This window comes from Mobula hypostoma, chromosome X1 (genome assembly GCF_963921235.1).
Source record: "Mobula hypostoma chromosome X1, sMobHyp1.1, whole genome shotgun sequence".
Lineage (NCBI taxonomy): Eukaryota > Metazoa > Chordata > Chondrichthyes > Myliobatiformes > Myliobatidae > Mobula > Mobula hypostoma.
Window position 1 is genome coordinate 4,720,193 of NC_086128.1, and position 15,045 is coordinate 4,735,237.

Here is a 15,045-nt window from a genome sequence, read left to right on the forward strand (position 1 = left end):
TTCTTATCTTTAGCTTGAACATTTCAGGTTTTTCCTTTTCCTCAGGCATTCTGTGAATCTTATCATATGCCTTCTTAGTAAATGTAATATTGCTAGTATTTTTCAATCATATTTTGTCATTAATTTTATCAACCTGAGATGTTTTATTCAGGTAAGAGCTCAGTTAAACAACTTTGGCCATTGTCTTAATTCAATCTTGTGTAACACTTAATTTGTATATACTTTTGATTACTTTGACCACAATCTGAAATATTAATAGATTGTGCAAGCGAAGCTTCAATAGATTATTCTGCAATCAAAGTTTTTCTTCCACACTCTACCGGCTTGTATGGCTGAACCCAATATTAATTTCAGTGCTCGTCTTGATTTTTACAGATCTGTTTCTTCAAAATAATAACATGTAGTAGTTTCCTCACTCCTAGTTTCATCAGATGATGTATTGAAGCCAGAACTTAGGTTTCCTCTCAGACAATTTGTGACTAGGAGCAGCTCTTGCCTCCCTTTTAATTTAGGCACTGTAAATTTCCACTTTGTCTGGGATTCTTCCAAGTCCTTAAATTTCTGTGACTATCCTGCTGCTGACAATGCCAGATTGTTGGATTGTGATGTTTTTGGTCCAAATTTCTTTCGGAAGTCAAGAATGCGGCATAAAGCTTGTTGTTTCATGATGGCTTTGTTGAGTGCTAATAGAAAAAAGAGAACTGGAAACAGTACAGGAGTCTAAGAACAAAAAGGGGAGGAAGGGAAAGAATAAAGACTAAAACATGGCAAGCTTGTGTGATCAGTTCTTTTTTATACCTTGGGTGAGAAACATTCCATTCAAATTTGTAGTTAAGAGTTAACCAATCAGATTGCCCCTATTCAAATAATGTGATATCAAGAGAAGCTTCTAGAATCATGCAAAGAACTGTACCCACTATGGGAACACAATGAACAATTGCATATACATGCAGTGACCACTAAGAAATATACTAAGCAGTTACATGTACATAAGTAGTAATGTAAAATACAAGCAGGAGTAAACTGTTAAAATGCTCAGTAAATAACAAGCAGTCTAATGCAACAGTGGTCAACAACTGCGGCCTTCTAAGGCAGAAAGCTGTATAGACTTGCAGCTTTTTTGGTAAAAGCAAACATTTATTTACCAAAATCCTAAATAATTGAATTAAATTTCAGTGTTTACAGGCAAATTTTCTGTCATCTCTCTTCAAAAATCTTATCTCTCCCTTCATTCTGCAATTATACTTAACAAAACCATTGATCTTCCAGAATTAATGAGGACAATAATTGCACTTCATTTCTGTGACAAATTGACAACATAACAAATTATTTAAGTTTCTGCTTCCCTTTCCTACTCAGGTGCAAAAAGTGCAGGACTGTCTTCCATAAGGCTTGCAAGGCTGCCGTCCAATCGTGTCCACGCTGTGTGCGCAAACAGAAGTACCTGGAGTATAAAATGGAGCATTAGCTGTTGGTCTGCATCAAGCATCATGTGCATGGGAGTGAGGATGCAAGCTGCCTACCATGTGCAGCCCTTTCCCTGAATTCCTGCAATTTATGGACAATGTAAATTCTGGGTTGATGTGAAATAATTTTATTATAGTTGATTCTACAGTCGCAAACTCCTCGTTCACTTATTTTGAGAAACAGCAAATACAAAATGAATGCAACGCTTTGCCTTGATATAGACTGCCTGCTGCTACATTGCAAACTCACTCACTGGCGCTGTTAAACTAGTTCATCTTCTAGATTTCCAGCTCTTTTTAATATATATATATTTAAATCACTTTTAAATGCATACGCCTTTGTTCAGACATGTAAACTACATCAGTTTGTGGGAATATAAAATGTACATTGCATGTATAGTAATGTACTGTATTCATCTGCAAAATTAACTGTAAAGATTTACTAAAATTTGCTGTTTTAAGCTACATTTTGCAAACTAATCCTTGTAAATAGACAAAATACTTAAAATTTCATCCTTGCAGCAGACTGTCCATTGCATTTTAATATTCATTCCAAAAGGGTGTAAGCACTTCCTTTCTTGTTTAAACTTGACAAGGTTTCACTTCTTTTTGCAATTTGATTACTGATGATTAGCATATCATTCAGTAGCTGGATTCTTTTTAACATCATCTTATAAAACTTTCAGTTAATACAACTTAAATCTATTCATGAAATTGCTATTTTCCAGTCTGAATTTAGGCCAATTTGGATGAGAAATTGCTAAGTGCTAAACTGTTAAAGTAACTAGTAAAATCAAGGACATCCAAAATAAAAGTTTATAAAACCTAACACTTGTATTTGTACAGTATCTTGCTTTTGTTTGCAACATAATGCAAATCATTCCTTCCCATTTACAGACATTTCATTGCTTATAAATGTAATTAATTACAATAGTTAAAGTCTGAGATATGCGCAGGTTCACCAAAAATAATTCTGAAAACAAACTTTTGCAGCGCTGGAGTATTTTAGGGCACAGATTCAAGTGCAACAAAACTTTGAATGCCTCAATACTTCCCTAGGTTTATTACAGTTCACGTTACAAAGCAGTATAGCATTAGTTGCTGCTTGCAGTCTTCCAACTGTAGCAGGGTTTAACAGCCATATAATAACTTTTGTACATGTTTTTGTATATCAGTATTTTTTTGCATTATATACCTTATGATTTTCATCAGAATCAGACATTGACTAAATTTACTAAACACTGGCTCAATGGTCTTTTCTATTTTCTTAAGAACAGAATGTTGTCAAACTAATATGATTTTTTTAAAATGTGCCAATAAAGTTTGAGAGCCTTATTTAAATTCAGAAGTGCTTGAGTGTCTGGTCAACATAAGTGTTATTTTTTAGTTTTTGGTAAATAATATAACATGATCAGATTTCTGCTATTTGGACTGCTTTAATCATCTCAAAGTACTTGTGCAAATATGTAGTTTCAGCTCCCTTGGATGAAATTAATAAATGACAAAGGTTTGGTGGATGGTCAGTCTTTCCTTTCTGCCTGAACCCTCTTTCTATTTATCGACTCTTTCGTGCTGTCTTTCTCTCAACATCATTCCCTCACCCCTACTTTTCTTCCTCCCTTCCTTTCTACTCTGCTCTGTCACATTTTTCTCTTCCTCTTTTGGCTTTTGTGGCATGTATTTTCTGCCAGTGCTTGTTCCCTTTTTCCATTCTGTGAATTAAATGGAAAGCCCTTTGCTCCTTGGTGCCCTGGCCCTCTTACTCCCTGTTGAAATGAGCAGTTAGTCACATTTATTTCCAAAATTGAAGTTATTTAGATTTTGTGGTTTAATGTTAACCATCTGAACTCCTGGTTATGTTTATGGGCAAGAATATACACATTATTTGGCATAATTCATAAAATTTATTTAAAGCACGGCATGGAAAAATTTGAGAATTATATATTGTGCTTTGCTCCTGTAACACACAGACAGGTACATTGGTCTTTTGTACCTGTTTGAACAAAAGATTAAAACTACGCAGGAAATGTCAGCTTTCATGATCAATGTTAGGATGTGCAAAGGTCAGTGTTGTCTGGGAGAGGTCTGATGTTTCTTTGCTTATCCTTACAGTGGATTTTGAGGATTTTGTGGTGATAGCTTGGTATTTTTTCCAGTTGCCTTGAGATCATCACAACATTCAATGTCTGCTTACACCAAGAGCTAGCTCCTCTTTCTAGCTGATGAAGGGAAGATCCACTCCAGTGGGATTTGTCTCTTGACAACATTTTTGGAGTTTGGCTTTGTCTTAACAAACACCTTGTTTCATTGGGGGGGGGAGGTCAGGCCACAAGTCCAAGAACTGCTCACCTGTTCCGAGTGAAGAATGACGAAGGTGTCTACCTCACCCATGCCAATGACTGGCACACTGAATAGTGAATGGACAACCTCATGACAGTTCTGAGTTCTTGAAGATGTATAAAGGCATTTATACCAGTATGTCGTATTGGATTGTTTTTTGAGAAGAGCTTAGCATATTTAAGACTGTTCTCTTTGGAAAAGAGGTTAAAATTAATCTAATAGAATGTGAAGGATGGTAATACCAAGAATATAGAGGAAGTCTGTTCTTTCTTGTAAGTTTAACATTTATCCATAAAATTGGATATAGATATTTGAAGATAAGGAACCTGCATGGCCAAACCAGGCACAAAATGCAGGGATGTAGATTTTTTAACTAAAGTGACAAAGCAGTGGTAAGAAGCTGCAGTCTCTGATTTTATATTACAAAAAGATATTTGTGGGGGGTGGAGAAAGATCAAAAATGATGAATCTAAACTGATAGATTATCAGAAAACTTTAAACGAGCAGTGACCTCGTATAAAAACATTAAGGTTATGAAGATTTCTAAACTGAATAAATATGGGGAAAATGTGTTCAGATGAGGGACTCTGAAACCTGGACCCGTAAATACTGTATAGTAACTAAAAACCAATAATGAATTCAAGAACAATTTCTTTAGAAAATGGTTTGGAACGTGAAATTTCTACCACAAGGAACAGTTGAAAGGGGCAACTCTGAAATCTTTGTTGTTGATGGATGTTCACTTTCAGAGCCAAAGGGGGCTTCGTATTTTTTTTGCCAAGATCAACTTTCTAAACACTAGTAGTTGTGAGCATCTCAAGATCAACATGTTTTTGAATAAGTTCAACTTCCAGCCAATATTTCCTGTTTAGATTTTGGTTGTAAATGGGAGCCAGTCTTCAGCTCTTAACATAAGCAGTAATAAGTTTGAAGTTAAAAGCACAGCTTTGCAAACAAGCACTGTCTATATAGCAGACTTGCTGGCTCACAGCACCTGGGCTTATTACTGAAGAAGTACAGTATAAGACAATGTTATTTAATTTGGCTTGCTTCAAACTAGACAACACTGGCAAAGTTGTTTAGTTCAAGGAAGCTTGCAGACTATAGTGATATTATCATTCAGTATTTCAATAGCCGATGTATTAATAGTTGGAAGATTTGTGTACTCAGAGGCATCTTTACAGCATTAATTGTGGGTACCTGGGATCTCTGTCTTCAAAAGCTTTTAGACTGTGTTAAAAGGTATCTGAAAGAATTTCATGTGGCAAAGAAATAGTATAAATTTAGAGAGCAGTTCAGGCATTTTAAGAGTTGTCCAGGAACATCAAGAAGCCTGACAGAAACCCTGGGTGAACTAGGATCCACTCCTCTGTTTTCAATTTCTGCAACAGGTGACTGTGGCTGGTGGGTATGTCTTTTTTAGCTTACAGAAATTGTACCTGTGATTTAGAAACTATTTGACAATTGGAAATCTTTTGAGTTTTAAATGTGTTTTAAGAATTGTGTTTAGATTTAAACGTGTATCACTGAAAATATAAGAACTGTATTTAAGCTACTTTGTTAAATGAAAATACCTTCTCGGTAGGGAGGAGGGACCCACTGCTTGAATCGTAGGTATTGACAGCTAAACTCACCATGAAGAATAAATCGGGAAGTGAACAAGTCTTTGAATATTGGTTAGTTACAGTATAATTTCCCTTTAGTGAGGGTACTCAAGGCTTTTTATATCCAATAGGGCTTAAAGTCTTCATTTGAGTTTAGAACTTCATGGTCAACAAAGCCATTGCTATCACATTGTAAGATGAGCTGGATGAATACAGAGGGGAAAGATGTATAAATAGGATAAGGTGAAATTTAATGGGGAGAGGCATATTTAGAGCATAAATACTGTGGCCAATATTGGACCAAATAATTTTAGTCTGTTAATATATATTCTTAAGAGCAAGGGCAGAGGAAGTGTTGATATTCTACAGAAATCTGAGGTGCTTTTTTATTTTTTTTTACTATTTGACTATCAAATTATTTTGCAATCATGCTGTTATTTTTTAATAAATTATGTGGATGACTAATGAGAAACAATTCCACACGTTGCAATGAAGCATCACATGATGTTGGATCAGAGTTTTGCCCAGTCTTATTTTACATCTCACTTTTTTTCCAAGAACAAGTTCTCAACATTAATTTTAAATTACATTCAGGGGAAAAAGGTGTACAATGCTATGCTAAAGTCTTAGGCACACATATATACTGTAGCTAGGGTGCCTAAGACTTTTGCATAGCACTGCAGTAATTTTATGTATTGCACTGTACTGCTACTAAAAAAAATCATGAGATGTCTGAGTGATGATAAAACTGATGCTGATATGTGTGTCTATTGTGGACTGAGGGGAGAAAGGGGGCAGGGAGTGCCAGAGAGACATTTCTGTAAAGATCAATAAACCTATTGTTTAGAATCAAACAACCTTGCCTGGTGTTGAACTTGGTGTGTCTGCATGCACACCACCAGCCTGGTCATGACACTCCTTCTCTGCCACCTGTCCCACATACCATCCACGCTCCACCCTCTCCATTCCCAACATCCTTTGCTCCCCCATCAGATTTACAAACTCGTTCTCTGCTCCATGTTGACAAATACAGTACTGTGCAGAAGTCTTGGGCACACAAGCTATATATATGTGCCTATGACTTTAGCACAGTACTGTATGTACATACAAAGTTTAACTGTTCAGTCTGCTTCAGGATTAATGTCTATTTTACCAGAAAACTGTTACTACTCTATTAACAAAAAATGTTTGCAGATTTGTAGAAAAAATGTTAATGACTAGAATGTCACAATATCATAGTTGTTCATTTGACTAAAGCATGTGCTTTTCTGCAGCTATTTCTGCCCTCACTTGCAGAAGTATGTAGGACAGTTCACTTTTTTGACATGTAATAATTAATCATGTCCATTAATTTCAGCGTACACATTCCCTGACAATTTAATAAAATTAACTTGCAAGCAATTTTTTTTTTAAAAAGTGCAAAAAAGCATGTAGCCTGCATCCCAGCTTTGATTCTTCATTACTTTCTTTGCTTTTAGAAGTGAGTTATTCAGACACACAAGTCACCCTTCTGATGTCAAATTGTGCCCGAGAAAATTGTGGCACAACATTGCCAAAGTCAAAACCACCATGATTGCTTCCTGTTAGAAACATTTTCTGACACCCCCATCTTCTCCCTCCTGGATATATTATGCTGTTATGTTGAACACATTTGTATACCTCAACCAGCAGTCTCTCACCAGCAGTCTACCTTTACATTTTAGCCACAAGAGATTCTGCAGATGCTGGAAATATTGAGCAACACACACAAAATGGTGGAGGAACTCAGAAAATCAGACAGCATCTATGGAGGTAAATAAAACTATGTGTTATCTTTACATTATTGTCATCTTTGCTTCTATGACAACTCCGCTACATCATCTGCATCTTAATAACTCACTCCCCCCCACCCACCCCCCAAGGGCTTCCTCGCTTCTCCAAAGCGTACATTTGTTTTAAGTGAATGCTAAAACTGTTGATCCTGTTGCATCCTCCATGCCCAGCCCTTGTTGACTTCCAAAGGATCCCATTTCATGAAATTGAGTCACAGATAAGCAGTGAAACAGATCCTCCCACTCACCAAGTTCTGCATAACCATCAACCACCATCAACACCAATGCTGCATTCGACCCATTTTATATTCCTCATATTCTCAACAACCTCCCTTAGATCTTTCCATTCACCTACTCACAAGGGGCAACTTACAATGATCAATTAATGTGCCGATGTGCACATCTTTGAGATGGGAGAGGCAACAGGAGCAACTGCATGAAACCCATGCATATACTGAAGGTGCAATCTTCATGCAGTCATCACCTGAGGTTAGTGAGGATTGAACCTATGTTTCTGACACTGTGAGGCAGCAGTTCTACCAACTGCATCACTGTGTCTCTTAGTGCATCAGTTGCAAAATCATTAAATATGAAAATTAGGTTGTTTGAGAACTATATTCATGTACACTTTCAATGAGTTGTACCTGCATGTTCTCAATATTTATTGCTTATTATTTCATCTTTTGTGTTTGCACAGTTTGGTGTCTTTTGCACACTGGTTGTTTGTCGTTCATTAATTCTACTGTATTTATTGCGAATGCCCACATGAAAATGAATCTCAGGGTTGTATATAGTGACATATATGTACTTTGATAATAAATTTACTTTTGAACTTTGAGTTTTGACGTAATTTTGTTGGAACAATTTGCTTAAAGCAAAGTTAACATTAGCCTGTATTATGTGAGCAGATTGAAATGTGAATCATTGTGCATCAGTGTTCGTGTCAATATCTCGTTAAATATTGTCTACAGTAGGATGGAGCCCCTCCCCTCATCTCTGTTAAAATAAATGAATCACTGATTAATGGATATAAGAATAAATGAAATAGAAGCAGGAGTTAGGGCATTCAGCCCCTCTCATCTGCTCCACAATTCACTAAGATCATGACTGATCTTTTACCTTGGTTTCTCGGTACCTCTTGATTCCTTTAATATCCCAAAATATATAATCTCTGTGATAGTTACATGAAGTGGTTGACTCTTCAAAGGCCGTTCCTTCTGGAGATTTCCATAGATTTTTTAGCTTCTCAGGGAAGCAATTTCTCTTCATCTCAGTCCTGAATGTTGAATCTCTTATAGAAACATAGAAAACTTACAGCACAATACAGACCCTTCGGCCCACAAAGCTGTGCCGAACATGTACGTACTTAAGAAATTACCTAGGGTTACCCATAGCCCTCTTTTTTTCTAAGCTTCATGTACCTATCCAGGAGTCTCTTAAAAGACCCTATTGTATCCGCCTCCACCACCATCGCCAGCAGCCCATTCCACGCATTCACCACTCTCTGCGGGGAGAGAAAAACTTACCCCTGATATATCTCCTGTACCTACTTCAAGCACCTTAAAAATGTGCCCTCTCATGTTAGCCATTTCAGCCCTGGGAAAAAGCCTCTGACAATCCACAGGATCAATGCCTCTCATCATCTTCTACACCTCTGTCAGGTCACCTCTCATCCTCCGTCGCTCCAAGGGGAAAAGGCCAAGTTCATTCAACCTATTCTCATAAGGCATGCTCCCCAATCTAGGCAACATCATTGCAAATCTCCCCTTCCTATCTTAAGACTGAGCTCTGGTTCTTGATACCTCAGTCCGAGGATCCATCAATTCCACATCTACCTTGCTGACGATCAACACTGGTGCACCTCAGGGTTGTGTGCTTAGCCCACTGCTCTACTCTCTATATACACATGACTGTGTCGATAGGCATAGCTCAAATGCCATCTATAAATTTGCTGACAATAGAACCATTGTTGGTAGAATCTCTGGTGGTGATGAGAGGGTGTACAGGAGTGAGATATGTCAACTGGTGGAATGATGCCACAGCAACAACCAGGCATTCAACGTCAGTAAGACAAAAGAGCTGATTGTGGACTTCAGGAAGGGTAAGATGAAGGAACACATACCAATCCTCATAGAGGGGTCAGAAGTGGAGAGAGTGAGCAGTTTCAAGTTCCTGGGTGTCAAGATCTCTGAGGATCTAACTTGGTCCCAACACATCAATGCAGTTATAAAGAAGGCAAGACAGCAGCTATACTTCATTAGGAGTTTGATGAGATTTGGTATGTCAACAAATACACTCAAAATCTTTTATAGTTGTACCATGGAGAGGATTCTGGCAGGCTGCATCACTGTCTGGTATGGAGGGGCTACTGCACAGGACCAAAAAAAACTGCAGAGGGTTGTAAATTTAGTTAGCTCCATCTTGGGTACTAGCCTACAAAGTACCCAGGACATCTTCAGGGAGCCCTGTCTCAGAAAGGTAGTGTCCATTATTAAGGACCTCCAGCACCCAGGGCATGCCTTTTTCTCACTGTTACCATCAGGTAGGAGGTACAGAAGCCTGAAGGCACACACTCAGCGATTCAGGAACAGCTTCTTCCCCTCGCTATCCGATTCCTAAATGGACATTGAATCTTTGGACACTACCTCACTTTTTTTAAAATATACAGTATTTCTGTTTTGCACGTTTAAAAAAATCTATTCAATATACATAATTGATTTACTTTATTAATTATTTTATTATTATTTTTTTTCTCTCTCTGCAAGATGATGTATTGCATTGAAGTGCTGCTACTAAGTTAACAAATTCCGTGTCACATGCCGGTGATGATAAACCTGATTCTGATTCTGATTCTGACCTTGGCAAACTGCAGAATTTTCTTATGCTTCACCAAGATTTCCTGTTATTTTTTTGTTAATTTAAGAGAAATTGGCCTAAAATGGTTAATCTCTCCTCATATGACAAAGCTGACATCATAGGAAGCAATCTGGTAAACTCTTATTGTACTTGTGCAATCCTTCCTTACATGGAAAAACCAGACTTGAACACAATATTCCATATGCAATCTCACCAGGGCCTTACATAATGGAAACCCCCATTCTTATATTCAAATCCTCTTGTATTAAAGGACAATGCACTGTTTATTTTCTTAAGTTGCTTGCAATCCTCCATATAAATCTTCATTTATTCATGACATTCAGATAACTCTAAACACACTATCCAATTTCTTACCATCTAAAAAATAGCTGATATTTTTCAGCCAAAAGGTAGCGTAGCGATTAGTGCGACGCTATTAAATCTTGGGGCATCTGAGTTCAGAGTTCAATCCTAGCGTCCTCTGTAAAGAACTTGTACATCTTCCCTGTGGAATGCATGAGTTTTCTCCGGGTCCTTTGGTTTCCTCCCTCAGTTGATGATGAGATGAGAGGTGACCTGATAGAGGTGTATGAGATAATGAGATGCATTGGTCGTGTGGATAGTCAGAGGCTTTTTCCCAGGGCTGAAATGGTTGCCACAAGAGGACACAGGTTTAAGGTGCTGGGGAGTAGGTACAGAGGAGATGTCAGGGGTAAGTTTTTTACTCAGAGTAGTGAGTGTGTGGAATGGGCTGCTGGCAACGGTGGTGGAGGCAGATATGATACGGTCTTTTAAGAGACTTTTGGATAGGTACATGGAGCTTCGTAAAAAGGAGGACTATGGAGAAGTCTGGGATAGGGGTGAAGTTGGTTCAATAGGTTGGTGTGGGGAAGGGCAAAGATGAAAGACCAGGAAAAGGGCTTCCTTACAATGGTATCAACCCAGCTCGGCATTAATAGAAATTACTTATCCTAGAAAATTCTCAGCATTAGTTCCCCCTGAATTTGTCTGGTTGGTCTAATTCTCCCCACAATGCTCCAAAATAATTGTTGCAAAGGGAAAATCAAACAAGATGTGGGTGAGCAAAGTTCTGAGTGAAGAACACTTTCTATAAGACCATAAAATATAGCAGAATTAGGTCATTTAGCCCATCAAGTCTTCTCTGCTATTTCATTATGACTGATGCATTTTTCTTCTCAGCTTCAATCCTCTTAGCTTCCACCTTCCCCCCCCATGCCCTGACCAGTCAAGAGTCTGTCAACCTCTGCCTTAAATATACAAAAAGACTTGGCCTCCATGGCTGCCTGTGGAAACGGATTCCACAGACTCACTACTCTCTGGCTAAAGGAATTCCTCCTTATCTCTGTTCTAAAAGCACACCCCTCTATTCTGACACTGTGTCCTCTGGTCTTCGACACTCCCACCATAGGAAGCATCCTCTCCACATCCACTCTATCAAGGCCTTTCACCACTCATAGGTTTCAATCAAGTCACCCCTCATTCTTCTGAATTCCAATTAATACAGGCCCAGGGCCATCAAATGGTCTTCATATGACAAGCCTTTTAGTCCTGGAATCATTTTCGTGAGCCTCCTTTGAACCCTCTCCAGTTTCAAGACATCCTTTCTTCGATAAGGGGCCCAAAACTGCTCACAATACTCCAAGTGAGGCCTCACCAGTGCTTTATAAAGTCTCAACATTATATCCTTGCTTTTATATTCTCGTCCTCTGAAATAAATGCTAACTTTGCATTTGCCTTCCTTGCCACTGACTCAACCTGCAAATTAACCTTTACGAAATCCTACACAAGGACTCCTAGATCCCTTTGTGCCTCAGATTTTTGTATTTTGTCTCCATTTAGAAAATAATCAATCGTTTCATTTCTTCTACCAAAGTGCATGACCATACACTTCCCAACACTGTATTCCATCTGCCATTTCTTTGCCCTTTCTCTTAATCTAAGTTCTTCTGTCATCTCTCTCTACTCAAGACTACCTGCCCTTCCTCCTATCTTCATATCGTCTGCAAACTTTGCAACAATGCCATCAATTCTGTCATCCAAATCATTGACATGTAATGTAAAAAGAATCCAGCTCATCTGACTTGATTATCTAGACTGCTTGTGATCTATTCTGCTACACACCAATCTTTGAATATCAGAGTAGAAGCAGAAGACATCCCTTCAGCTTCTCTAGTCTGCTCTGCCTTTCATGAAAATCATTGCTCATCTGCTCTCTCAAGCACTGCCTTTTCCACATACTCCTAGGTTCCTCTAATGTCCAGAAATCTATCAATCTCTGCTTTGAATGGACTTCACTACTATAGCCTTTGTCAGTGAAGGAGACCAAAATGATACATGCCAAAGCATATATAAATGTTGTAAAACATCTTTACTCTTGTACTCAAATTTTCTTACAATGAAGACCTGGCTTCCCAATTGCCTGCTGCACCTGCATGTTGGCTTTATTAGCCCAAATCCAATCTAGTATTTTACCCCAATTCTTTGAACTCTAACCTTATTCTATTTCTTGTGTAACATCTTATATGAAATTTTAATATCCACAGGCTTCTCCTCATCTAGCTACATTTTCAAATAACAAACTAATGCATCAAACATGATTTCCCTTTCATTAGTCCATGTTGATTCTGCTCCATCATATTATTATTTCCTAAGTGTCTAGAGATGATTAATATCAGCATTTTTCCAATTACCAATGTCAGTTCACAGATTAACCGTTTTCCTCCTGTACCTAATAAAGTGGCCACTGAGTATATGTTCATTGTCTTCTGCTGCTGCAGCCCATCCATTTCAACATGTTGCGAGCTCAGAGACGCTCTTCTGTACACCACAGTTGTAACGTGCAGTTATTTAAGTCACTGTTGCCTTCTTCTCAGCTTGAACAAATCAGACCACTCTCCTCTGACTTCTCTCATTAACAGGGCATTTTTACCCACAGAAGTGCTGCTCATTGGATTTTTTTGTCTTTCACACCGTCCTCTGTAAACTCTAGAGACCGTTGTGTGCGAAAATCCCAGGAGGTCAGCAGTTTCCGAGATACTCAAACCACCCCATCTAGCACCAATAATCATTCCATGATCAAATTCTTACAGAACACATTTCTTCCCCATTCTGGTGTTTGGTCTGAACAACAACTGAGTCTCTTGACCATGTCTGCATGTTTTTATGCATTGAATTATGCCACATGATTAGATATTTGCATTAATGAGCAGGTGTACCTAATAAAGTGGCCACTGAGTGTATGTTACACTTTGAACTGCAGGGTGTGGAATAGTCTGCACTCACACTGTGGTCTGTGGGATACATCATTTGTAACCTCTTTGAAAGCCCTAGTTAATGGTCTGTTTCTGTTTTCAAACCAATTAAGAGTCCAGCGTATTCTCCTATTCCATTGCTCCTGGCTACTCTCTTCTTGCTGCTGTCATCAGGAAGGTGGTACAGGAGCCACCAGGTTCATGAACAGTTATTACCTCTAAACCATCAGGCTCTTGAACCAGATTGGATAACTTCACTCACCTGAACACTGAACTGTTCCCACTGAAATGGACTCACTTTCAAGGACTCTTCATCTTATGTTCTAGATATTTATTGCTTATTTATTTATTATTATCATTATATCATTATTTCTTTCTCCCTCTTTTAGTATTTACAGTTTGTTTTTTTTTGCACATTGTCCATCCTGTTGGGTGTGGTCTTTCATTGATTCTATTATGTTTCTTTTACTTACAGTGATTGCGAGAAAATGAATCTCAGGGTTGTATATGGTTACAAATATGTACTTTGATAATAAATTTGCTTTGAAACTTTGAATGTCAAAAGCTTTCTGAAAATGTAACTGTACAATGTTACAAATGACGGCAGTAACCTCGGCATTGTAAGTTGAATGCTTCTGTGCAATATTGTTGCTCATTGCTTTAATCAAGACAATTGCCTTGAAGTTACATCATGTAACGTTATATTTGAGTGAAATGTGACTGAAAATGCACATGGAGTGAAATATTAAAACACCCTCTTGCATCACTTTGGAATTTCAACACTTCCTGAAGTGGCTCATGCTTACTCTCCTAATGTTTTCCACAAATAACATTGTTCCTCATTGCACAGGAACATTGTAAAGGTAATTACCCCATGGTGTACCATGTGTAACACTTCTTGTTACTGCTGGGGAAAGAAGATTTACCCTCCCACCTCATATGGGAATCAGTAAGGCAATGGTTCTCATCGTGGGCCATGCCAGATTTCGTAGGGACCACAAATAAAAAAAATAAAGTCGGGGTCTATAGGAGTTTCTGAATGGACCATGAGATGTTTATAGTTTTAATTAAATATTACTAAAATATATAAATAAAAAAGCAATGAATATATGTACAATAATTTACTTGGAACCCTGAATGAAATTAATGGGAAAATATGCTGAAAGAGGCAGCAAACCAGCTTAGCCTTGGTGTGTGTGGTGGAGGGAAGGGGGGTTGTGCGGCCCATCAATCGCTATCTCTGCTCCTGTTTGACCACACACAAATCACCGTTTCCACCCTGTGGGACAGCCCCCTAAGCACCACTCCACATCCACCCCTTAATCACAAACTGCAGATCGGATGTGGCTGTCTGGAGCAAGGCTGATCAGTGAGGACATAGGAGGAGGCTGGTTCTGCTTGCCTTCCACTGTGTGTTATGATATTTATAAAACGTGACATGAAGGCTGCAGTTAATGCAGTGGGGTCATCTGCCAGATACAGCTAAACTGCAGAAAGGTGAGAACGCGTGAAGTCTACCACTTTAAAAAAAAGCCTAAAAAGCGAATTTTATTTTTACACCTATATTCACTACTGGTAATTTTTCATGTGAGATTATACTTATTATAATTCATTGACATTCACTAATTTTCTATAGAGCCTACTCACACAATTGTATTGTTACTGTTATAAGATACACACACACAAAGCAATATAT

General features: G+C 38.2%; 1 protein-coding gene across 5 annotated transcripts in view; it reads left to right on the forward strand.

Annotated features, from left to right (window-relative positions):
- The window catches only part of plekhm1 (pleckstrin homology domain containing, family M (with RUN domain) member 1), a 64,990-nt gene extending 50,357 nt beyond the window's left edge, over positions 1–14,633 (forward strand). For 2 of the 5 annotated variants that reach the window (XM_063038082.1, XM_063038083.1), the window contains one exon: positions 1,360–7,084. In XM_063038082.1, coding sequence (XP_062894152.1) covers positions 1,360–1,468 — 109 coding nt within the window. In that variant the 3' untranslated portion in view covers positions 1,469–7,084. Of the gene's footprint in view, positions 1–1,359; positions 7,085–7,113; positions 8,137–13,462 lie in introns of those variants that run through there. The other 3 variants (XR_010016601.1, XR_010016602.1, XM_063038084.1) reach the window with 3 other exon arrangements.
- The last annotated feature ends 412 nt before the right edge of the window (positions 14,634–15,045 follow it).